General features: G+C 55.3%; 2 protein-coding genes across 3 annotated transcripts in view; one reads left to right on the top strand and one right to left on the bottom strand.

Annotated features, from left to right (window-relative positions):
• Window positions 1–2101: 2101 nt before the first annotated feature.
• On the top strand, window positions 2102–3770 carry RNF223 (ring finger protein 223). The gene is made up of 2 exons (XM_054291869.1): window positions 2102–2223; window positions 2926–3770. The coding sequence occupies exons 1-2, from the start codon at window positions 2169–2171 to the stop codon at window positions 3768–3770; spliced, it is 900 nt and encodes a 299-aa protein (XP_054147844.1). The 5' UTR covers window positions 2102–2168.
• Window positions 3771–7445: 3675 nt separating this feature from the next.
• Window positions 7446–24089, bottom strand: part of AGRN (agrin) — a 39058-nt gene continuing 22414 nt past the window's right edge. For both annotated transcript variants that reach the window (XM_054292168.1, XM_054292167.1), the window contains 20 exons: window positions 23533–23910; window positions 23147–23281; window positions 22124–22251; window positions 21514–21628; window positions 20700–20819; window positions 20014–20337; window positions 19215–19407; window positions 18455–18670; window positions 17893–18122; window positions 17396–17530; window positions 17211–17307; window positions 16663–16827; window positions 15450–15561; window positions 13477–13488; window positions 12568–12684; window positions 11935–12124; window positions 11583–11670; window positions 8843–9067; window positions 8071–8174; window positions 7446–7609 (listed from right to left, as the gene is read on the bottom strand). In XM_054292168.1, the coding sequence (XP_054148143.1) occupies window positions 7452–7609; window positions 8071–8174; window positions 8843–9067; window positions 11583–11670; window positions 11935–12124; window positions 12568–12684; window positions 13477–13488; window positions 15450–15561; window positions 16663–16827; window positions 17211–17307; window positions 17396–17530; window positions 17893–18122; window positions 18455–18670; window positions 19215–19407; window positions 20014–20337; window positions 20700–20819; window positions 21514–21628; window positions 22124–22251; window positions 23147–23281; window positions 23533–23910 (3242 nt within the window). In that variant the 3' untranslated portion in view covers window positions 7446–7451. The remainder of the gene's footprint in view (window positions 7610–8070; window positions 8175–8842; window positions 9068–11582; window positions 11671–11934; window positions 12125–12567; window positions 12685–13476; window positions 13489–15449; window positions 15562–16662; window positions 16828–17210; window positions 17308–17395; window positions 17531–17892; window positions 18123–18454; window positions 18671–19214; window positions 19408–20013; window positions 20338–20699; window positions 20820–21513; window positions 21629–22123; window positions 22252–23146; window positions 23282–23532; window positions 23911–24089) is intronic.

The raw sequence follows: 24089 nt of genomic DNA, 5'->3' as shown, positions 1-24089 counted from the left end.
TTTTTGGAACTGGGATCACTGGGATCAGTGGAACTGGGATTGTTGGAACTGAACTGGGATTGTTGGAACTGGAATCACTGGAACGGGGATTGTTGGAACTGGAATCGTAGGAGTGGGATCGGTGGGACTGGGATCACTGGGACTGGGATCACTGGTACAGGAATTGTTGGAAGTGAACTGGGATCGTTGGAATTGGGATCAGTGGGACTGGGATCACAGGACAAATCCTACTCCTAAATCCCAAACCCCATCCTAAACGGGAGCCCTCTCTCTCTGCTTTTATGGTGCAAAAAGATTCCTGGAATTTACAAAAATCATGGAATTCCTCCCTTTGTGTCCCTCTCCTGGATGGTTTCTTTATTTTCTGAAGCTTCTGGAAAATCCCAGTGAATACTTGGCAAAAGGAGAGGCTCTGAATTGAAAAAAATCAGAAAATCAAATAATTCTGTTAAAAAGACGCAGGAGGGGAAAGTTAAGGGATTTAAAATGTCTCATCCTCAGCTTGATCCAAATCCCTGCATTCCAACTGATCCGCAGACCCCAAAAATCAAAATATCAAACAAAAAATAAGCAGAAAAAAAGGATTAAAATAAGAAAAATCTCAATTTAATCAAACCAAGAAGTTTCTATAATGCCATGATTGCATTTAGGAAATGGCAAAGTTTGAATTTTTATTTAAAAGCAAATTTTGGGGTAAATTTGAGTTTAATTCAGGATTTTTGCTGTGTTGAAGCTGACGTAGGCCAGACCAATAAAAAGCTCCTGAGAGCAGCTGAAATGTCATAATTCATAATTAATAATTAATAATTTCATAATTCATAATTGTGCAATAAGAACTTGGGCAAGCCAAGGCTTCTCCCTTTCTCAGCTGCTCAGAATTCCTGAAAATCCCTGAAAAACACCCAGGAACTGCAAAAATCTGCATTTAGGGGATGGGAAAAAAGGGAATATTTAGCAAAAAAATAAAGATTGAAAGGAAAAAACTGCCTCAGGTTTTCCTCATCTTCGGGCCAGTTTGGGCTTGGATTTGTGATTTATCTGTAAGCAGGAAAAAAATTTAAAAAATAGATTAAACCCCATTAAAATTAGTTGGAAATGCACAAAATTTAACCTCAGGAGAAGCTGCACCCTAAAAAAAATCCATATTTAAATGAAGAGAAGCACAAAAAAAGAGAAGTTCTGAAGGGTGGTTTTGAGGGGAATTACATAATAAATAAATAAATATATAAATTTATTATTATAAATATATAAATATTTAGATAGGGATTTAAATATATTTAAATACATGTATCTATAAATAAATATATAGCATATAAATAAACAGAAATATCTTTAATATAAATACATAAATACACACACTATATAAACGTATAAATAATTTTGATTAATGAATAGATATTGATATAATAATAGAAATAATGAGAAAATAATATAATTATTACAAATTTAAAATTATAAATTGTAATAATTATAAATAATATAAATAATGGAGATTTTTTTTGTTTTTTCCTTGTGGAATGTCAGGAATATTTGGTGTTTCCTAATTTAAATTCAGATTTAATTGCTGGGGCGAGCTGTAATTACAGGAACCAGCTGAGCATTGCAAATCTCGGTGACACATCCCAGAGAAATGTTCTGGGAAATCCAGCCCGGAGCCGTCACCAGGAATTTCCTGCAGCTTTCGGGGACAGGAGATGGAATTCGGGGCTGGGTGCAGGTGGTCCCTAAAATAATCTGAATTTTGGGGGATTTCAGGAAGGATGATGCTCAAAATTTGGGTCTGGATGCAGGTGGAGCTAAAATAATCCAAATTTTGGGTGATTCCAAGAGGAATAAAGGGACAGGAGCTGAAATTTGGCTCTGGAGGCTGATGTTGGCTAAACTACCCCAAATTTTGGGGGATTATGAGGGGGATGAAGGGACAGGAGCCGTTTCCTCCTCGCTGTCACAGCTGCAGCTCCAGGCCGAGAATTCCACACTTTTAACAGGAAAATCCTGGATTTCCTCCCTTCCCTCGTTTTTTCCCCAAATTCCAGCTCCCAGGAGCCAGGATCACGGCCCAAATCTCCCAAAAAAGCTTTTATTTCCCCATTATCTCCCCACTGAAAATGTTGTCTGTCTCTTAGGCCGGGCTCAGCTCCATAGGCCCAGGATTTAGAGATTCCCCCATGGAATCCTCTGCTCTCCTCCCAGCTCCCAGCGCCCGGGGTAGGTCCAGTTCTGGTTTTTCTGCCCCAAAAGGAGGAATTTGGTGGGAATTTGGCTCCTGTCCCTGCAATTCCAGCGGATTTCCTGCTGGGAAAGGTCTGGGGGGATCTCTAAGGGCTCTTGGCTTTTCTTAATGGGTTTTTTGGGGCTGCCTAAGAGTAAGGCCAGACAAAAGTAGGAGAATAAAAGAAAAAAAAAAGTAAATTAAAATAAATTAAAAGTGGGTGATTCTGAATAAATAATAATATAAAATAAAATAACGTAAAATAAATAAAATAGAAAGTGGGTGATGCTGAATAAATAAGGGAATAAAATAATATAGAATAAATAAAATAAATAGTGGGTGATTCTGAAGAGATAAATAGAATAAAAGAAAGAGAATGAAATAAATGAAACGAAATAAAAAGTGGATTATTCTGAGTAAATAAATAGATAAATTAAATAAAAAGGAGGTGATTCTGAATAAATAAAAAAAATTAATTTTAATAAAATAAAAATAAATAAAAGGAAATGAAAAGCGGGTGATTCTGAATAAATAAATAAATATAAGAATAAAATAAATAATAAAATAATGTAAAATAAAATAATAAAATAAATACAAATAAAATAGAATAAAATAGAATAAAGTAAAATAAAATAAAATAATGAGATAAAATTAAAAAAATGAAATGAAATGAAATGAAATGAAATGAATCCCGTGCTGTTGTTCTCTTGCAGAGTCTCCCTGGGCTCAGTTCCCCTCGGGGGGCTCCATCATGTCCTGCTTCCCGCAGCTGTGGCACTCGAGCGCGCCGGAGTCCCCGTCCAGCCCGGCGCCCGCCTCGCCGGGCTCGGTGCCGGTGCCGCTGAGCCCCATCGTGCTGCCGTCGCCGGGCGACGCCCGCAGGAAGGGCCGCTCGCCCGCGGGCTCCCCGAGCTGCGCCAGCCCCGGCTCGCCCAAGCCGGCCTCGCCCGTCGAGTGCTCCATCTGCTTCAACACCTACGACAACACCTTCAAGACGCCCAAGCTGCTGCAGTGCTCGCACGTGTTCTGCCTGGAGTGCGTGGCGCGGCTGAGCGCGGCGCTGGGCGCGGGCCAGGAGCTGCTGCCGTGCCCCTTCTGCCGCCAGCCCACCAACCTGCCCAGCCAGGGCGCGCCCGGCCTGCGCACCAGCAAGGAGCTGCTGGCCACGCTGCCGCCCGAGCTGCAGCGCGAGCGCGAGCTCTGGATGGACGGCACCAAGCTCTGCTGCCGCCGCGCCTCCGACGGCGACCCCGAGGACCCCGAGTCGTGCGTGTCCATCGACGTGGCCCTGAGCAAGGCCGAGAGCGCCGAGGCGGCCCCGGGAGGGCTGGCGGGGCGGCTGTCGCGCTGCGAGCTGTGCGACGACTGGAAGCGCATCGTGCTGCTCTCGGCGCTGCTCATCATCCTCTTCTGCATCATCCTGTGGCCCGTGCAGTGCGCGCTCAAGACGGGAAACCTGCGCTGCTTCACGCGGACTGCGGCCGTCAGCCGGCCCGAGCTGCTGCCCCCCAAAGCCACCGCGGCCGCCGCGGCCGTGACACGGCCACCGTTCCACTAGGGACACGGCTCTGGGGCTGCTCAGGGATGGGACCTTCTGTCCTGGCCACTGCGGTGACACCGCCACCGTTCCAACAGGGACAGGACCTTTCTGTACTGACCATTGCGGTGACACTGCCACCGTTCCACTAGGGACACGGCTCTGGGGCTGCTCAGGGATGGGACCTTCTGTCCTGGCCACTGCGGTGACACCGCCGCCGTTCCAACAGGGACAGGACCTTCTGTACTGACCATTGCGGTGACACTGCCACCGTTCCACTAGGGACACGGCTCTGGGGCTGCTCAGGGACAGGGCTTTCTATCCTGCCCACTGCGGTGACACCGCCACCGTTCCAACAGGGACAGGACCTTCTGTCCTGGCCACTGCGGTGACACCACCACCGTTCCAATAGGGACAGGACCTTCTGTCCTGGCCCCTGCGGTGACACAGCCACCATTCCAATAGGGACAGGGCCCTAGGACTGCTCAGGGATGGGGACAAGGATGGGACCTGATGTCCTGAAAGAATTTGGGATCAAATCCCCATTCCAGTAGTGCCAGAGCCTCTGGATCTGCTCAGGGATGAGGAACAGGAACAGAACCTGTTGTCCTCACAGAATCTGGGGCAAAATCCCCATTCCAGCAGAGTCAGAGCTTCTGGATCTGCTCAGCTTCATGGGGACAAGGGACAGGACAAAGCCTTTCCTGGATCTCAGCTCCATCCGGTGCCAAGCAGGACCTGCTGCATTCCTGGGATTGCGGCAGATCTCACATCCCGCTCACCGCGCTCCCGTGCCTCTGGAATGTCCTTGTGCCTCTGGAATGTCCCCGTGCATCCGTCCTGCTGCCGGGCTCTCCATGGACGCCAGGGCTGGGAATGCACCCAGAGCTCCCCAGGCTCCCCTTCCTCCAGCTCCTGAAGGAATAAAGGGATTTTTTTTTTTCTGGAGCAGCTCCGTGATTATTCCTGTGAGGAGCTGGGATGGGGAGGCCTGGATGAACAGATGGGAAACACCAGAATTCCAGAGGCTGGGAGGGGGAAACACCTGAATACCAGAGGCTGGGAGGGCGAATCCTGAATTCCAGAGGTTGGGAAGGTGAAACCCAAATTCCAGAGGCTGGGAAGGTGCAATACCAGAATTCCAGAGGCTGGGAGGGTTCCCTGGTGCTGAGGGTGATAAAAGAGACGAAGAAGGAAAAGTGGAGACTACCACAAGCTGAAACCACAGAGGGGAAGGAAAGACACAAAAATCCTGCAAACCCCTGGGATTGGGGATGGAATTCCTGGAACAACTGAATTTAGGAGATGCAGGAGCTTGCCCCTCTGCCCAGCAAACAGCACCGAGAAAAGCAGGATTCTCCTTTATCCTAGGAAAAAAAAGAAGCAGCAGGCCCCTTAAAAACCTCTTTAATCGTTTCCAAACTTTATTTCTGGGTGATTTGACGAAAGACACGAGTTAGTAATGGTTACATCATGCTGCTCCTCTACTGCGCATTGCCCGCCACAGCTCAGCCAGCAGCTCCCCAGGTCAGGAATTCACCCTCTCCATGGACACCTCAGGGGTTTAAATTAAAAAAAAAGCCAAAAAAAAAATCAAATGCAGGAAAAAACCCAACCTCGATGTTCTTTTTTTTTTGTTGTTGTTGTTGTTTTTTTTTGGCACGTTCTGTGGTAGAAATGTTGTTAAAAATAAAGCCCAGGTGAATGGGCTGCTGGAAATTCCCAATGCTCCCCCATGAGGACACAAATCCTGGTTTAAGGCATTTCCAAGCCCCAGCAAAAGCAAAATGAGTTTTTATATTTATTTTTGTTCAGTTCTTGGGGGTTTTTTTTCTCTTTCTTGACTTTATCCTGAAAATCAGCAGCTTCCCCATCCCTCTGGAGCTGGAACACCAGCCCAGCTGGGAATGCCATTCCAAATTCCCAAAATTGGGACTGGGGAATCTCCCATACACCTCCCTCCCAGCCCAGCCCAGCATTTCCCACCAGGAATCCCAGTTTGGACCCAGCAGCCCCAAAAAATGGGAATTTTGGCACTCACAGAACCCCCCAGGCACAGCAGAGCCCCCATCCCACACAGGGCACAGCCCCCATGGAATGTTTAACCCTGCATTTTCCACAGGAATCTCACAGGTTGGGAATATTTATTTTTAAAAAAAAAAATCAAATAAATGAAATCAAAGCAGATCTAAGTGGTTTTTCCCTCTTGGTTCCACCTTTGTTCAGAGCTCACCCTGAGAGAAGAAATTTGACCTTTCCTGGCTCAAAAGTTGGTGCCAAAACTCCCATTTCAAAGGGTGCCCTGCAAGGTGGGGTAGAAATTTAGGGGAAAAAGCGCCAAATTCTGGCACCTTGGGCAGGAACTCCCACCCAGGACCTGGTGGGATCCTGCAGATGAATCCCCAAAGTTGTTTTTCCACAGAGAAATCCCAGCTGAGGGTGGGAAAGGGACACAGAGGCCACAAACAGCAGGAAATCCTTCCATGGAGAAGGAATCCCAATGGAAGATGGGGTTTCTTCCAGGGCTGGGATCCCTCTGTTCTTCTCCACTTCCAGGAGACCCCGAGCTGCAGCCAGAGGTGCAGCCACACCCCAGAAACTTCACAACTGGCCCCAAAACTTTCCTTTCCTGGAAGAAAATGCTTCAAATTCCCCCCAAATACTCCCCAGCCCCGCTCCTGCTCCCGTTGGAGCCGTTCCTGCAGGGCTGGCAGCATCCAGAGGATGTGGAAGACCCAAAAACTCCAAGTCCAAGGTGAAAAATTCCCAATTTTCTTGGTGGGAGAGGCTCCAGTGGCAGCTCTGCGTTGCCAGGCTGGGAGCCAGAGGCTGGAGAAGGCTGTGGGGCGTGGAAGGACACGTCCAGGAGGTCTCTGAGGAGGAACAGGGAATCTCCTGGTCCTCTTGGGAGAAGGAGAGAATTCCCAGCTCTTGGAGAGGAGCTCCAAGTGATCCCCAGCACGAGGGAGGCCAAGGCTCGGTGGCCGGGGAGGGGTCAGGACACGTCTGGATGAACACAAAATGTGGCAATGAGGTTTCACAGCTGCTCCTGCACGTGTCCGAGAGGAGGAGGAGGAGGAGAACCGCTGGAAAAATCCACATTTTTGCCTCCCCGGCACCTCTGAGTCCAGCAAAGAGTCCCGAGGCGAGCGCAGAGCGAAGCTTGGGCCCGGCTCTCTCCCTTCCAGTGCGTGGCATCCCTGATTTGAGCAGAGCTCGGAGGAGAAAAGCACTTGAGATCCTTACACACATAAATTACAGTGAGAGGAACGGGGGCAGCAGGAATCAGGTGAACAGGGGCCAGAGAAGGTTTGGAAGAGCCAGAGCCCGGAGCAGAGCAGGAATTCCCACCCCGCCGATCCGTGAAGGCCTCGCCAGCACCAGCAGCGTTTCCCCCACGGGAAAACAGGGTTGTTTTTGGGAACAAACCCCCAAAAACAGCAGGAAAAAAGGGGGAAAACAACCCCAAAACAAAAGAAGCTTCAAGTATGAAGAAGATCGACGCTGCAGTGGGAGAGTTCTGGTGTCACTTCTCGAGCTTTGTTCCGCTGCTCGGGCCCAGAGCCCGAAAGCAAAAAGGGTTTCCTGCCCTCCCTGTCCCCCCCAAAAATATAAAAAGCAATAAGTTTACAAAAATAGAAAATAATTACAGCAATAGGCAGGAGGGAGGGAGGAGGGAGGCGGGAGGGAGGTCCCTGGGCTCTATTTGGCCGAGCAGTGCAATATCCGGGGCTGGTTCAGGGCGTCCTCCAGCAGGTGCAGCTCCCGCCGGTCCACGAGCACGTCCCGCATGCAGCCCACGAAACCCGTGCTGAAGGCCTTGGGCAGGCGCTGGGGCACGCTCAGCTTGTCCAGCCCACCTGGGAACAGAGCAGGGCTCAGCTGGGACAGGGACAGGGGACAGCACAGGGGACAGCACAGGGGACAGGGACAGCACCCCTGGGAATGGCACAGGGTCAGCTGGGACTGAGGACAAATTGGGACTGCACAGGGCACAAGAGACAGAGCAGGGGACGGCACAGGGGATAGGACAAAACCTCGTTCCAGCTGACTCTCTGGAATGGAACAGGGTCAGCTGGGACTGGGGACAGCGTAAGGGACAGGGGACAGCACAGGGGACAGCCCCCAGAAATGGCACAGCATCAGCTGTGGAACAGGGCAGGGGACAGGGGACAGACAGACGTGACAGCACAGGGGACAGGGCATTTTTCAGCCACCTGAGGGTTTTGAAGGGAGGGAGGGAGGGACACCCCCAACATCCCCAGCCCGCTGCAGCCCTGAGCCCCCCAGGGGACACGGGGATGTCCCCCCCCAGACTCACCCAGCCACAGCGCCCCGTCCGTGTCCAGCTGGGTGGCCCCGAGGGGAGAGGAGCCGGCGATGGGGGCCTCGTTCCCAACCTGCAGGGAGCCTTCCCTCTGCACCCTGCTCCCGAGGGGGAACAACAGGAGTTCAGCAACAGCAGGAGTTCAGGAACAGCCCCAGAGCCAGCCCAGAGCTGCTCCCTGCAAGTCCTGACCCTGGGAACCACTGGGGGCAGATTTTGGGATAATCTCCACCCCATTCCTGGGATATCCCCACCAGTGCTTTTCCAGCTACAGGGCTGTAGTTACTTTATTTTTTCTATATCTTAAACTCTAAAACTTTCCTTTACTTAACGTGTCTCTGCTTTAAACTCTAAATCCACATCCTCACTTCTGGCACCTAAGTCTGGAAGCCTTTTCCAAGATCTCAGATCAAATCCTGGGTTTAATTCTATGCTTTGGCTTCCAGACCCAAAGCTCTGAGAGTTCTTTTCCAAAGAGAGCTCCTTGGGGATCACGGGGCACAGCTGCCTCATTCCCAGCTTTTCCAACCTGATCCCAATCCAGATCCAGATCCCGATCCCAATCCCAAGCAAGATCCCAATCCTGATCCAGAGCCTGATCCCAATCCCAATGCAGATCCCAATCTAGATCTCGATCCAAATCCTCATCCTGACCCCAATCCACATCCCAATCCCAATTCTGATCCTGACCCCAGTCCAGATCCAAGATCCAGACCCTAATCCCGATCCAGATCCAGATCCCGCTCCCGACCCCGCCGTGTCTGACCTGGAGGCCCTGATGTGCACCCACTGGTTGGTGTTGACGGGCACGCTGGAGCGCAGGGTGACGGCCTTGGAGCCCAGGTCGTAGCTGAGCTGCACGCGCCCGTCCACGATGGCCAGGGCGATGTAGTCCGAGCGCTCCAGCCCCTTCCCGCTCCACAGCAGCAGCCCCTGCGTCGCCTCTGTCTTGATGCTCAGCTCAAAGTGGTTGGACTGCAGGGCCTTCTCACTGCGGGGAAACGCCACGGGCAGCTCCTCATCCTCATCCTCATCCTCATCCTCATCCTCATCCTCATCCTCATCCTAATCCTCATCCTCATCCTCCTCCCCTGGGGATGAACTCCCCGCCTGTCCCCACCTGCTGGCCTGGAGGGTCATGGGGTTTGGGATAATCTACACCCCACTGAGCAGCTCAGAGCTGGGACAGCCTCCATCCCACTCCTGGGATACACAGGAAAGGTCTGTGCCCACCTGCTGCCCTAAAGGTGGCAGATTTTGGGATAACCTCCATCCCACTCCTGGGATACACAGGAAAGGTCTGTGCCCACCTGCTGCCCTAAAGGTGGCAGATTTTGGGATAACCTCCATCCCACAAACCAGCTGGGATAGCCTCCATCTCACTCCTAGGTTGGGATACATAGGAAGGAGATTCTTTGGAGAGTCCTTGCTTTTCTCCTCATGGGACAAAAGGATCAATCCCTGCCAGCTGTGACACAGCAGCAGTGGCACCCTGGGGACGGTCACAGGAAGGGCATGGAGGCAACAAAAAGAGGGATTTTCCCCAGGTTGGAATCTTGATTTTTGCCTCTGGAACAGGCACGAGGCTCCTGGCAACAGCTGGATGGGACACACAGAGACACCACAGAGAGCCTTTTATTCCTGAGGGATACTGCATCCGGAGGTGGGACACAGCCCAGCTGTCCCTGCAGGGTCCCTCAGCCTGGTGGCACTTTGCCGTCCCCCCTGCGCAGAGCTCATCCCTCACGGATAAAAAGCCAGGACAGGGACACAGAGGACACACACAGGGACACAGGGACATGCTGAGGCACGGGCAGAGCAGGGGACAGGCACACCTGGGCACTCACCTGGGCTCCGAGGGGAAATCCAGCGCCTCGGGACTCGGATGGGAGAAAAGGGGAGCGAGCCATAAGCGAGGGACAGCGAGGAGACCCTGCCTGCCTTTCTTTCCTCTTTTTCTTTTCCTTTTCCTTTCCTATCCCCTAGAGCTTCCCTGGAGGAGGAAAGCTCCACTTTTATGGGCATTCAAACCCAGCAGGGGATGTGGGAGAAGCACAGCCCAAACTGCCTGGGAAAAGCCTGGGAAAGGCTGGGAATGGTGACATTCCCTCTGCAGGGACACAAGGCAGCAGGGATGTGGCTCGGGGAGGGGACACAGGGACAATTCTGAGCTCACACTGCTGCAGGGCACTGCCCAGCCTAGGAGGATGCTCAGGATAGTCCTGAAATTCCTAAAAATCCCTTTGCAGCCCCTCCCAACGGTGTGGACATGCAGGTGGTGGCTCTGCAGGCACAGGCACAGCTCAGCCCCCACACAATGAGGTGGGATGGGATGGGGTGGGATGGGATGGGACAGGCAGGGATCCCCCCAAATCCCCCCCTTCCCACAGCAGGGAACGCTCCCGCACAGAGCAGGGAATTTTAGGAACCCTTTTAGGGCTTCCCTTCCATGCAAGACAGACCCAGAGCAAACCCCAGCTGTCCAGGGATTGGGATTTGTCCCCATCCTCCTGCCCTGACCCTTTTTCTGACCCCTCATCCACACTGGAGATGTTCTGAGGGGTTCCACATCCACACTGGAAAAATCAAGGATCAGCACCCCCAGTTTCCATCTCCAACACCTCAGGCTGCTGCTGGAGCAGGAAGCCACAGGAATTTTCCTTCCCTGTGCTCATCCTTATTAAAATCATGCTTAAAAATTCCCTTGAGGCATGCTGGGGGGTGGCAGGGCGGGGACAACACCTGGATGTGACACAGGTGAGGCAGCTCCTGCTCAGCCCCACGGGCTGCTGGCAGCACCTGGGCCCTCCTCCCCCTGGAATGGGAAGAGTTTTCCAGCAAAAACCCCGGGAGAGGCCCCAGATTCCTCCCCCCAGCCCTGCCCTGAGCTGCCCCGGGGTTTGGGGTGACAATGGGGACATGGGGTGAGGGTGGCAGGGCCGTACTTACGCTGGGATCTCATTGCTCAGGTGGCTTGGAAACAGAGAAACAGTGACATTGAGAAGGGACAGACAGACAGAGAGGGACAGACAGGCACCCAGAGAGGGACAGACAGCAGCTCCACATGGACACACCCCCCAGCAGGGCGGGGACACCAGGACTGGGACAGGCAGAAGGACACGGGAGTCTCCTGAAGGAGGAATTTCAGCCTGGAGGAGCCCAAATGGAGTTCTGCTCATTCCCAGAGGGAATTCCAGAATTCCAGAGAGAATTCCCAAGGACGAGGAGGAATTTCCAGCCTGGAGCAGCTCTGCTCATTCCCAGAGAGAATTCCCAAGGAGCAGCACATCCATGGCCACCCCAGGGTCCTCCCCAGCACGGGGTTGGGACAATCCCACGTGTTCCATCCCCGAGGGACACTCAGGATCCACCTCCACCCCACTGCCAGCCCCACAGCCAGGCCTGGAGCTGGGAATTTGGGGGAAACCAAGAGGGGAGTGCCAGGAACATCCAGCCCTGTTTGGAGCTCCTGGATCCCAGCTTTTCCTCCCTGGTGGGGCAGGTACCTCTTGGTGATGCTGTTGTGGTACTCCAGGTACGTGCGGCCATCGAAGGCCACAGCCTCGGCGTCCCCCGCTGCCTTCTCGATGATCACTGGGGAGAAACAGGGAAAAGAATGGCCAGGAAAGGCAGGGAGCTCCTGGGAGATGGGAAAGGAATGGCCAGGAAACCCCGGCTGGGTGTGCTGAACTTCTGGTGCAGGTTTTCCAGGTTTTTCATCCAGCCTCCCATGGCCACCTCCAAGCCCCTGGGCCATCTCCACCTTTCCATGGCCACTCCCAGCCCCTTGTGGCCACCTCCACCTTCCCTGTGGCATCTCCAGGTCCCCATGGCCACCCCCAGCCCCCTGGCACCCACCTTTCTCGCAGTGTGCCCCCGAGAAGCCCCTGTGGCAGGAGCACTGGTAGCTGCCCAGGCTGGGGCTGCAGGTGCCCCCGTGCTGGCACGGGTTGGGTTTCTGGGTGCAGGGGTGCCCCCGGAACGGGGACACCTCCCTGGCACTGCGGATGTTCTCCTCCTTCAGCACGGGCACGCCACCCACGGAGATCTGCAGGGGCAGGAAGGGTCAGCCAGGAGCTGCTCAGGGCCAAAAACCCGAAAACGCGGAATTCCCATCCCTGGCAGCATCCCAGGCTGGGCTGGATGGGGCTGGGATGGTGGAAGGTGTCCCTGCCCATGGCACACAGAGCCTGAAGGTTCCTCCAACATGGATCTTCTGAAGGTCCATGGCCATCCACCTCTGGTGATCCGGGGACACCAGGCAGTGGGGACAAGAGCAGATGCGAACCCATCCCTGAGGTGGGAACCCATCCCTAAGATGATGGGAACCCATCCAAGTGTTCCCAAACTCCCCTTCTGTTCCCCACTGGTGCCACTTTTCCACCACCAGGACAGCTCCCAGGTCCATCCCAGGACAGGTGGGACACTGGGCTGGCCAGCAGGACATGGGGCTGTCCCAGAGTACACCGGGCTGTCCCAGCAGGACCTCACCTTCTGCACAGCTCCCTCGAAGCCGCTGGAGATGGCAGCTGCTCGAGCCAGCTTGGAGAAGTCGGGGGCTCCCCCCACGTAGAAGGGCTCCTTCAGGTTCAGCACCATGTGAGGCACCTGGGGGAACAGGGACAGCAAGGACAAGGGGTCAGCTTGTCCCTGGTGTCCCAAGCAGGGCCAGGAGCTGGCCTTGATGGTCCCCGTGGCTCTCTCCGTTTGGGAGATTGGATGGTAATTTATCTTATGGTAATTTATTGATGATATTTTATTTATGATTCCACGGATGGAGCCTCCAGGAAACCTCCTCATGCCAAGGACTGCCAGGTCCCACCCCCAGCAGGCACCTGGGAAAGGTTTCCCCTGGATTTAATTTTTGGGGAGAGGCTCTGGAGGGGGGCTCTGCTTTGGTGTGCCCCCCAAAATTGGGGTCCCCAGACATCACTCAGAGCCCTGCAGGGCTGCTGCTCAATCCCAGCCCCTTCCAGAGGGATCCAGCCTGGCTGCCCCAAGGTTTGGGGAGCAGCTTCAGGTTTTCTCCTGCACCCCATGGCTTGAGGAGGTTCTCCTGCACCCCACGAGGTGGTTCTGGAGGAGAAAATCCCCTCCTTGCTGTCACCAGCCCCAGGATTGCTGGGAATTCTCTGGGATGGCGGCAGGGCCACAGCAAGGACGGGGTGACATGGAGCACTAACTAATGCTGTGTGGGATTAACACAAAATAAATGACCAGATTAATTAATTGAAATGGTCCCAAAAACAAAAGGTGACAACTGGCTGGGAATGAACGACTAAACTACAGGGATCCTAAACCAGATGGGGAAGATGAAAAACACAAAAATAGGAAGGAAGGAAGGGAGGAGGTGCCAATGGCAGATGAGATGGAGGCGTGGGGGGTCATACTTATCTGTACCTTACGGGATTTCTGGGATCCAGACAGCAGGGGAGGGGAGAATACAAAGGAAAATCAAAGGGAGAGAGAAGAAACAAAAACAAAAAAAGAGAGAAAAGGGCCATCAGTGGGGTGCCATTGCAACGGGCAGGGCTGCCACAGCCCCGCTGCCACCAGCGCTGGGTGGCTCTGGGGGCGGCAGGAGGTGGCAGGAGGGTCACTGCCACCCTGGGCCCTGCTCTGCTCAGAGGAGCTTGGAGAGAGGAGAGGGAGGACAGGGAAATGCCAGCTTGGGCTCTGTGGGGTTGGGGATCAGCTCTGCAGCCAGCAGGGATTTTCCTGCCTTCTCCTGGAGAGGGAGGGAAGGGACCCCAGGGATGCAGGGACAACACAGGGACCCCAGGGATGCAGGGAAGGGACCCCAGGGATGCAGGGACAGCACAGGGACCCCAGGGATGCAGGGAAGGGACCCCAGGGATGCAGGGACAGCACAGGGACCCCAGTGATGCAGGGAAGGGACCCCAGGGATGCAGGGACAGCACAGGGACCCCAGGAATGCAGGGAAGGGACCCCAGGGATGCAGGGACAGCACAGGGACCCCAGGGATGCAGGGAAGGGACCCCAGGGATGCAGGGACAGCACAGGGACCCCAGGGATGCAGCGAAGGGACCCCAGTGATGCAGGGACAACACAGGGACCCCAGGGATGCAGGGACAACACAGGGACCCCAGGGATGCAGGGAAGGGACCCCAGGGATGCAGGGAAGGGACCCCAGGGATGCAGGGACAGCACAGGGACCCCAGGGATGCAGCGAAGGGACCCCAGGGATGCAGGGACAGCACAGGGACCCCAGGGATGCAGCGAAGGGACCCCAGGGATGCAGGGACAGCACAGGGACCCCAGGAATGCAGGGAAGGGACCCCAGGGATGCAGGGACAGCACAGGGACCCCAGGGATGCAGGGAAGGAAGGGACCCCAGGGATGCAGGGAAGGGACCCCAGGGATGCAGGGAAGGAAGGGACCCCAGGGATGCAGGGACAGCACAGGGACCCCAGGGATGCAGGGAAGGAAGGGACCCCAGGGATGCAGGGAAGGGACCCCAGGGATGCAGGGAAGGAAGGGACCCCAGGGATGCAGGGACAGCACAGGGACCCCAGGAATGCAGGGAAGGGACCCCAGGAATGAAGGGAAGGGACCCCAGGGATGCAGGCACAGCACAGGGAGGGACAGGGAGAGGCTGGAACTGCAGAATTCCCAGCTGGGAGGAGAGCAGAGCAAGCACCAAGGGATGCAGCAGCAGCAGCGGGGCCTGGGGCTTTCCTGCTCCCTGAGCTCCTCTCACTGCTGGGGGGCTCTTAATTAACCATTAATTACTGACCCAGGGGTGCCTCATGTGGCTGTGCCAACAGGGGACAGGTGAGCACCTGGAATAAGGGATGGGGGATCCAGGAGAGGGTGGGGGGCTCATCCAAGGCATCCCCGAAACCTGGCTGAGATCCCGGGCAGGGATGGGGGGACAGGGAGGGACAGGGGCTGCAAGGGATGCAGGGATCCCTCCCTGCCTGCTTCTCCACCCTCAAATCCATGATCTAAAGCCCAGGAACCTGAGAAATTCCACTTTTTCCACCTTCATTCCACTTTTCCACCTTCAAATCCATGGTTTAAAGCCAGGAGCCTGAGAATTCCACTCTTCCACCCTCAAATCCAGAATTTAAAACCCAAGAACCTGAGAAATTCCACTTCGCCACCTTCAAATCCACAAATTAAAGCTCAGGAACCCGAGCCATGATTTAAAGCCCAGCAGCCTGAGAAACTCCACTCAAATCCAGAATTTAAAGCCCAGGAACCTGAGAAATTCCACTTTTCCACCCTCAAACCCACAATTTAAAGCCCAGGAGCCTGAGGAATTCCACTCAAACCCACGATTTAAAGCCCAGGAGCCTCAGAAACTCCTCCCCAGGTGAGCAGGGCAGGGCTGGGGTCCCCCCACTCACCGGGGACTCCCCCGTGACCCTCTGGCCGTTGTTGACCCTCAGGACGCCCTTGCGGCCGCTCCTCTCCAGCAGGACACTGACCCACGTGTCCAGGGGCACGGGCTCCTTGCTCCTGGGGGCGAAAAAGGGAAAATAAAGCTTAAAAAAACCTTCTAAAATCAGGCCTTGCTCAGCTGAATGTGTGAACATGTGACGTTCCCACGAGAAAGAATCGCAAGAATGAAAATCAGTTTGCAGAACGATCTGTTCTGGTAAGAAAAGCAGGCTTGCAACTGTGGGAAATAAAAAGTCTGTGAGGATCCGTGAAGTAAATATTAAAAACGTAGAAAAATAGTATTAAAAATATAAAAATAATATAAAAATTAAAAAATAATATAAAAAATATAATATCTCTCTGTGTAAAGAAGTCTCAGCACATACACAAACAAGAACCTCCTAAGCAAAGAACTGAGCAGCAAGCAAGTTGAAATTAGAAAAAACACAATAACTGAAATTAGAAATTAAACATAATAACTTGGAAAACTGGATACAAACAGGCTGTAACAGCAAAGTGAGGCTTTTGCTGCTGAAACTTTGAATAATGTCATTATTTGCTGCCAAAGTTATAAATTTTGCCCTCAGAACCTACAAACCCTGCCTGGAAAGGTGCCCTGAGCAGGGGATGCTTTAAGTTTTGGCTTTTCTATTTTTCACATTCTGCACTGATGTCTCAGGTTTTGGCTTTTCTATTTTTCACATTCTGTGCTGCTTTAGTCAGTGGGTCTGGGCTTCATGCTGTGGGATGGTGAGCTCTGTGCACAGAGCAGGGAGACAAAGCAATTCCTGCTCCAGCTGGGCACCAAGGACAAATGATCCAAATCCCAGCCCAGGAGCACAAAGACCGTGGGCTGGAGAGAGAAAAACAAGGATGGGACTGCAGGGGCTAAAGCTGGAATGGGACAATTCACTCCAAGATGCAAATGGAGCAGAACTTGTAAAAGTGACAGACCTCGTGAGTGGCTGTGCATTTTGGGACCATTTTGGTTCATCTTGGGATCATTTTGGGCCCATTTTGGTTGATCTTGGGTGCAGCCCTGGCTGGGCTCCTGTGCTGCCCACGGTGGATCCATTGAGGAGAAACTTTTCATAAATCCCTGCTTTATTCTTTAGCTCTGTTCTAAGGCAGCCTCTCAAGGCATCAGCCAGGGCTCACCAGTGCCCCCAGTGCCCTCACCTGAGCAGGGCTGGCCCTTTGCCCAGGTCATATCTGTACTCCAGGTGTCCCTCGTGCAGTGCCAGGGACACAAAGTCCCCCTTGCCATCGGTCTTCTGGCCGTTGTAGAAGATCATCCCGCTGGGCTTCTTGGCCAGGAACACCACCTCCATGGACATCTTGTCCCTGGGAGAGCAGGGGGGGTTTATTGATTATTGATTGTGGGTTAGGGATTGTGGACTCTGGGTTTTGGATTGTGGGTTATGGATTATTGATTATGGTTTATGGATAATTGATTATGGATTTTTGATTGTGGGTTATGGATTATGGATTGTAGACTGTGGGTTATGGATTATTGATTATGGGTTATAGATTATGGACTGTGGGTTATGGACTACAGGTTATTGATTAAGGATTATGGGTTATGGATTATAGATTGTGGATTATGGTTTCCCTCCCATCCAGCTGCTCAGGATAACCCCGAGGCTGTGGGTGTGGCAGCCATGCCAGCCATGCCAGCCCTGCCAGCTGTGGGGCAGGGGTTTGTCCCCCCCTGTCCCTGCACTCACTGCAGGTCGGGCACGAAGCTCTGCAGCCCGTTGAGCTCCAGGTAGGAGAAGCCGTTGAACTCGGGCAGGAAGGGCACGGACTGGTCCTGCTCTGTCACTGGGCACAAAGCGGGCAGCGTGAGGGACAGGGGCACGGCAGGTGTCCCAGGGGTCACACCGGGCTGGGGACAGCCCTGCCATCCCACCTCGCTCGCACAGGTCCCCCTCACGGCCCATGGGACAGGCACACAGGGCTCCCCCGGTGGGCAGCACCAGGCAGGTGGCAGAGGCGTGGCACGGAGAGGGCTCGCACGGGTTCCTCTCGAAGGCACACGTGGGGCCTGCGAGACAGGGACATTGTCACCAATCCCCACTGCCCCAGTGTCCCATATATCCCCAGTATCAAATGTCCCCAGTGTCCCTCATGTCCTCAATGTCCCTCATGGGCATGCAGACATCAAGGCACTGGCACAACAGCCCCAAAAACTCCCTCAGAACCCCCCAGAAATGGTGAAAACCACAATATCCATCCCGGTACCCTAAAAGCTCCCTCAGACCCTGCAGAGGAGTAAAAACCCTACAATGCCCATCCCTGTACCCCCAAAACCCCCTCAGCACTCCCCTCAGTGCCCACTCCACACGCAAACCCCCCTCAGACCCCACAATCCCCACACCCCAAACCCCCTCGGTGCCCACGCCGTACCTGTGTAGGCCTCGGGGCACTGGCAGTGGAACATGTCGGCCTCCCTGGCATGGCAGGTGCCGCCGTGGTGGCAGGGGCTGGGCTGGCAGGGGTCGGTGCCACACTGGCCCACGGCCGTGGCGTACAGCACGTCGGCAGAGCCCGGGTGCAGCTCGTGCCCGCGGTTGTTGATGGCCAGGGCCCGCACGCAGCCCCGCAGGCCGCCGGTGACACCCGTGCGCTCCGCCACCCTGAGGGGACACGGTGACACAGGGTTTGTGCCCAGGGGTGGCACAGGGGGTGGCAGGGGGCTCTAGAACAGCCCCCCTGTGCTCCACCACCCTGAGGGGACATGGGCACAGGGTTTGTAGCCAGGGGGTGGCAGGGCCCCACTCGGGGGCAGCGGCACATTCACAGGGCAGTGCCACCCTTGCAGGCCCAACGCCACACTCACAGTGCCACCCGCCAGGCCCAGTGCCCCCCTCAAGGGGCAGCATCCTCCCAGCCCCAGTGTCACCCTCACAGTAGCAGTGCCACCCTTGCAGGCCGAGTGCCACCCTCCCTGTCCCCGTGCCACACTCACAGCGCCATATGCTCGTGGGGCACTCCCCCGATGAAGAGCTCGGTGTCCAGGTTGAGCCCGTCGGTGCCCGGGGGGCTGTGCCCGCTCACTGGGGGCTCCCCGTCCACGGCCAGCGTGCCCGTGCGCCGGTTCCGCGTCACCAGCAGCCGGTGCCAGCGCCCCGGCTCCACCGGCACCCGGCTGGCGACCGTGCCTGTGCCAGAGCCCGTGTCAAACCTGACAAAACACGGCTTGGGGTTCTTCAAGGTGCCAGCTGGGCTGTGCCAGGCGCGACTGGCACTGGGAGCTCTTGGGGACCTTCCCTTCCCTTCCCTTCCCTTCCCTTCCCTTCCCTTCCCTTCCCTTCCCTTCCCTTCCCTTCCCTTCCCTCATCCCCGTTGGATTCTGGAATACAAAAAAAGCCACTCTGGCTCTTTTCTCCCTTCCCTTTTTTCCCCCCCTCTCCACATTTCTCATCCCAGTTAAAAAAAACTCTACCAAAAAAAGATCTCTCAAAAAAACCCAACCTGCCAAAAAAACCCCAAACCTGCCAAAAAACCAACCTGCCAAAAAACCCAGCCTCCTACACTGCAGAGCTTTCTGAACTCACTCAAAGTTAGTTCACTTCACTGAAAAGAGGGAATGAGCTCCCTCAGTATTCCAGTGACACACACCCCAAAAAATCCGGATTTTTGCCCACTTGGAGGCCTTTTAGGATGCCAATTCCCCCGCTGGGATACAGATTCCCCCTTTGAGGACACAATCCCCATCCCAGGCTGACCTGAGCTCCACGAAGCCCCCGAGCAGCGCCAGGGAGATGAAGTCCTTGCCGTGGCGCTGGGCGTTGTAGAGCAGCAGCCCGCGGGGCTCGAGCGCGCGGAACTCCATGGAGATCCTGACGGTGTGGTACGCGCGCATGGTCCGGAACGCCAGCACCGAGCTGCCCCCGAAACTGGGGATGGACCCGCTCGGGGCTAGGGGGAAAACAGGGGGGAAGGGGGGGGGGAAATGGGGGGAGAACGGGGAGAGAACAGGGGAAAAAAGGGAGGAAATGGGGGGAAAATGGGGAAAACAGGAGGAGGAAGAGAGGGGGAAAAGGGGGGAAGAACGGGGGGAAAAAGGGGGGGAAAGGGGGGGAAAGGGTGAAGACCAGGGGAAGAAATGGGGGAAGAAAGAAAGGGAGAAGAAAGAAAGTGGGGGGAAAAAAGGTGGGGGAAAGCAGGGGAAAAAGGGGGGAAAAAGGCAACTTTTATTGAGCTGGGTTCATGAAAAGGGCAACTTGTCTGTGCCTCCCTTGGGATGATCTGGGACTCCAAATCCCATAAAACCAACAGGGCTGGACACCCACTGTCATTTTCCATGGGATTTAGGAGGTCAAATCCCATTAAACCAGCAGGGCTGGACACCCACAGCTTGCAGAGCTCCAGGTGAGCGGGGTTTTAGCTGGTTTCCCATCTCTGGAAATGCCCAAATCCAGCCTGGCACAACCTGGCACAGGGAGGGTGGCATCCTACCCACATCACAGGGTGAGAAGTGACTTTTAAGCCCCCAAATTTGTGATTTCTCACATCACCATCTACCTTTCTCACAGAGATCCCCTCCTGTGCCCGCGGGGCAGCTGCAGGTGAAGTGATGCCCGTCCTCCTGGCAGGTGCCACCGTGCAGGCAGGGCTGGGACTCGCAGGGCCGTGCCAGGGGGGTGCCAGGGGGCAGCTGGGTGGGCTTCCCCCTCCTGCTGCTGCCGCCAGGGCTGCGGGTGGTGCCCACGGGGCCGGGGCTGCCTGCGGGCTCCCCGTGCTGCCCCAGGGCCGCGGTGGCCGCGGGCACCCTGCGCGTGGTGCCAGGGGCCATGGTGGTGGCCGTGGTGGTGGTGACCGTGGTGGTGAAGAGCCGGGGGATCCAGTCTGGAACACAGCAGGGATGGGGTCAGCTGGGCTTGACTGGGGGCAGGTGTGGGTTTGGGGTCAGCTGGGGGTTTGGGGCAGCTGAGGGTTGGTTTTAGGGTCAGATGTGGGTTTGGGCTGGGGTCAGGTATGGGTTTGTTTTAGGGACAAGTGTGCGTTAGGTTTAGTGTCAGGTATTAGTTTTAGGGTCAGGTGTGGGTTTGGAAGTGTCCAAGCACACTCTGAAAGATCTCTGCCCATGCCCAGACCCCTCTAAGATCCCTCCCAAACCCAAACATTCTGGAGAAGCTTTTGAGGGGTTGGCAAGACCAGCAGAGCCCCCCAGGCATTGTGAAACCCCAAAGCAAGCGAGGGGCACTCACCAAAATCCATGAATTTGATGTGCTCCTGCTGGGGCCTCTTCACCAGGATGGTTTTCCTCTTGGCAGCCCGGAGCTGCTTCAGCAGGGCCCCCTGCACATCGGCGGCCGTGTAGGACGTGGCTGAGCCCAGCCAGGAGGGCAAAGGAGGGAGGCAACAGTGAGCATTCCAATGGGAATTTCCTTCCCTTGACCTCCCCAAATCCCTCCTTTCCCAAGGAAATAATCCTCTTTTCCAAGGAAAATAATTCTCCTTCCCAAGGAAAATAATCCTTTCCCAATGAAACTAACTCTCCTTTCCCAAGGAAAATAATACTCCATCACAAAGAAAATAAACCACCTTTCCCAAGGAAAATAAACCCTTTCTCAAGGAAAATAATCCTTCTTTCCAAGGAAAATAAACCTCCTTTCCTATGGAAATAACCCTCCTTTTCCAAGGAAAATAACCTCCATTCTCAAGAAAAATAAACCACCTTTCCCAAGGAAAATAACTCTCCTTTCCCAAGGAAAATAATCCTCCTTCCCAAAGAAAATAATCTCTCAATTCCCAAGGAAAACAACCCTCCTTTCCCATGGAAATAATCTTCCTTTTCCAAGGAAAATAATCCCTTCATTCCCAAGGAAAATAATCCTTCCTTCCCAAGGAAAAGCCTTCCAGCTTCCTTAGTGTGCATCTCCTCCCATCTCTGCTCACACAGAAATTTTGCAGGATAGAAGACCCAACCCCAGTGAATTTTAGGATGGTTCTTTCCTTCTCCTCCCCAGGCAGATTTCCCAGCCAGAATTCCCTCAGGGAATGGCCAGGGAATGGCCCCACCTGGGTCAAAGTGGGCCTCCACGATGACCCTGACGGCGCTGCTCTGGCCCAGGTCCCGCACTCGGATGCTCCTGAAATCCTTCCTGACATCAGAACCCCGGAACAGCTCGTCCAGCTGGGGAAGGAAAGGGTTAATGGGGAGATCCTGACACGGGGACCCTGCCAGGGAAAGATCCAGGCTTGGATTTGCTTCCCAGCCTTTGCAAGGCAGCCCGGTGACAGGGAGGGGACAGGGGACAATTCCTGCTGCTCTTTAGGGCCAAGGGAACAACAGGATCCATAAACAATTCCAGCTGTTCTTAGAGCCAAGGGAAGAACAGGGTCCATAAAATGGAACAGGGATCTTCTGTGACAATTCCAGCTGTTCTTTAGAGCCAAGGGAAGAACAGGATCCATAAATCAAGTGGGACAGGGAACCATCGTCCATTTTGTGACCATTTTGGGTTCACCTTGGGTGTGGGCCCAAGGGTATCCATTGAGGAGGCCCTTTTAAAAACCCCTGCTTTTCTCTGTGACTCTGCTCTGGGGCAGCCTCTCGGGGCACCAGCAGGGTGTCCCTCCCCTCGGTGCCAGGTGCCAGCTGTGCCCCCACGAGGGGCACGGTGCTCACCGCGCTCTCGATGCTGCGCGCCGTCTCCCCGAAGAGCTCGGATTTGGGGTCGGCCATCTCCGGGGTGTAGAACAGCTCCTGGCCCTCCACCTCCTCCAGGATCAGCACTCCCTGGAACACCTTGGTGGCTGGGGGAGGAGGGAACACAAGACAAGCCCTTGAGCTGGGCAGGGGCGGCGAGGGAGCGTCCCTGGCAGGGGGGATGGCAGTGTGGGGGTAGTGCCAGTGCCGGGTTAGTCGGGATGGGGCGGGCACAGCCATGGAGGATTAGTGCTGGAGCAGATGGCAAGGACCAGGCTGGAGATGGCAGCTTTTACCAGACGGGTTCCTGCGAGCTCCGGCCCGGAGAGCAGCCCCCCTGCACCGCTGGGTGACAAGAGAAACACGTTAGAGGACAGAGGACACGACAGGGCCCGGGGGCACCCACGGGGCACAGCGGGGCCACCCGGGGCTGGGGGCCAGGGGGACACCTGGCACAGGGCAGCCACAGCCCTGCCAAACCAGCCTGGAGCTGCAGCAGAGTGCCAGGGTTGGATCCTGCCCTGGGGATGCAGAGGATGGAGAGATCCTGCTGTGGGAACCACTCAGGAGGTTCCTTTTCCTTTCCATTTTCCCTTTCCCTTTCTCCTCTCCCTCTCCCTTTTCCTTTCCCCCTTCTCTCTCCCTTTCCGTTTTCCCTTTCCATTTTCACTTTCCCTCTTCCTTTTCCTTTCCCTTTCCCTTTTCCCTCTCTCTTTCCCTCCACACAGAACTTTTAATCCTTTATGGGTTAAAAGGGAAAGTGTTGGTTTTTTTTCCAGAGGCAAATGGGACGTTCCACTGGAAACCCCAAGGAACAAGGAAGAACTTGAGTGAGGAAAAATCTGTGATGTGGCCCCTGATTCCTGACCCCAGAGTGATCCCAAACCTTTCCTTCAGCCCCAAATCCAGCTGGGCAGTTCTGTGTCCTCCCACCCTGAGAGATCCCAAACTCCTGACCCCAAAGGGACCCCAAGGGACCCCAGACCCCATTCCCAGTCTCACCGGGGCAGTTGGTGCCCTCGGCGTCGGCGGCTGCGGTTTTGCCGTCGGAGCAGCAGCCCAGGGCGCTGTTGTAGCATGTGGCCCTCTCGATGGCAGGCGTGGCTGTCACCTGGCCCTCGTCAGGCTCCTCCTCACCTGGGGGACACACGGGGGACACCCAGCAGTGACACCTCTGCATGGCACCTGCCCTGCTCATGGTGACACCCAGGGCAGGGCTGAAGACACCAGGGGGCAGCCCCCAGTGGCCTGGGGACACTCAAGTGTGGCACTGCCCAGGGGACACTGAGCGTGGCACTGCCCTGGGGACATTCAGTGGCATTACCCTGGGGACACCCAGTGCCCAGGGGACACTCGGAGCTCCCCCAGAGCCCGGGGGTGGCACTCACCGGCAGATCCCGCCCCGCTGGCCTCCTGGTCCCCGCTGGCGCCCATGTCCTGGTCCCCGCTGCCCTCGGCGCTGCCGGACTCGCCGTAGCCGGGCTGGCTGGTGGCCGCCACCACGGGCACGGTGGCCAGCGGGCGGACGGTGGCCTTGTGCACGCCGTGGGTGACCCAGGCCGTGGTGGTGGCCGGCCTGGCCGTTGTCACACGCCTGGTGGTGGGGTGGCCTCGCTCCGTGGGCCTGGCTGGCGGCGGTGACGGGCCGGTGGCCGCCCCGGTGGGCAGGGGGGAGCGCGGGGTGGCCCGAGGGGGCGCGGGCAGCTCCGGGGGCACCGTGGGCAGCGGCGTGGGGGACGCCGGGGAGATCGTGTGCGCGATGGACTCTGCAGGGACACAGACACGGAGGTGAGGGGGTGGCACTGGGGAGGGGGGACAAAGCTTGGGAAGGGCAGCTGCTGTGCGAGGGGATGTCCCGTGGGGTGGAACCTGAGGGCACGGGGCTGGCACTGCCCAGGGGACACTGAGTGTGGTACTGTCCTGGGGGCACTGGGCATGGCACTGC

This window comes from Melozone crissalis, unplaced genomic scaffold (assembly GCF_028551555.1).
Source record: "Melozone crissalis strain CALT ecotype California unplaced genomic scaffold, PUWL_Pcris_2 ptg000107l_1, whole genome shotgun sequence".
Classification (NCBI taxonomy): domain Eukaryota; kingdom Metazoa; phylum Chordata; class Aves; order Passeriformes; family Passerellidae; genus Melozone; species Melozone crissalis.
This window is presented reverse-complemented; position numbering and strand designations above follow the sequence as displayed.

Bases quoted from the DNA above. Each gene is read 5' to 3' on its own strand.
- RNF223 (XM_054291869.1), top strand. From the start codon at position 2,169: ATGGAATCCTCTGCTCTCCTCCCAGCTCCCAGCGCCCGGGGTAGGTCC. The intron at 2,224-2,925 runs GTTTTTCTGCCC...GTTCTCTTGCAG, and splicing joins CCGGGGTAGGTCCAGTTCTG to AGTCTCCCTGGGCTCAGTTC.